This window comes from Fulmarus glacialis, unplaced genomic scaffold (assembly GCF_000690835.1).
Source record: "Fulmarus glacialis isolate BGI_N327 unplaced genomic scaffold, ASM69083v1 scaffold26604, whole genome shotgun sequence".
NCBI lineage: Eukaryota > Metazoa > Chordata > Aves > Procellariiformes > Procellariidae > Fulmarus > Fulmarus glacialis.
Window position 1 is genome coordinate 858 of NW_009207786.1, and position 405 is coordinate 1,262.

The 405-nt window shown below is 67.4% G+C and overlaps 1 protein-coding gene across 1 annotated transcript in view; it reads right to left on the bottom strand.

The window, feature by feature from the left end:
• The window catches only part of FES (FES proto-oncogene, tyrosine kinase), a gene marked incomplete at both ends in the record, with an annotated part of 3,535 nt that overhangs the window by 849 nt on the left and 2,281 nt on the right, over positions 1-405 (bottom strand). The window contains 2 exons of the mRNA XM_009576267.1: positions 1-143; positions 262-383. The exon at positions 1-143 is cut by the window's left edge and continues 12 nt beyond it. Of these exons, the coding sequence (XP_009574562.1) occupies positions 1-143; positions 262-383 (265 nt within the window). The remainder of the gene's footprint in view (positions 144-261; positions 384-405) is intronic.

The window sequence follows — 405 nt, forward strand, 5'->3', positions numbered from 1 at the left end:
GGGGGCCCGCCCACTGGCCGGGGATCTGTTCCATCCCCCCCGTGTAGGCGTAGATGCCATCCTCCTCCTCCCGTGACATCCCAAAGTCGCTGATCTTCAGGGCGTTCTTCTCTGTCACCAGGCAGTTGCGAGCGGCAAGGTCCCTGGGACAGCCTCGAAACATCAGCCGGACGCCCAGCCGACCTCACGGGACGGGGGGCAGCGAGGGCTCTGGGGTTCACCCTGCCCTGCCCGGCACCCGTCCGTGCCGCCGGAGCCCACCTGTGGATGCAGTGCTTGCTCTCCAGGTACTCCATGCCGGCGGCAGCATTCTCCGTCATCTTGATCAGCTCCTTCACCCGTAGGTGGGGCCCCTCGCTGCGCCGGAAGCTCAGGAAGTCCCCCCCTGCACCCCGGATTGTGGCG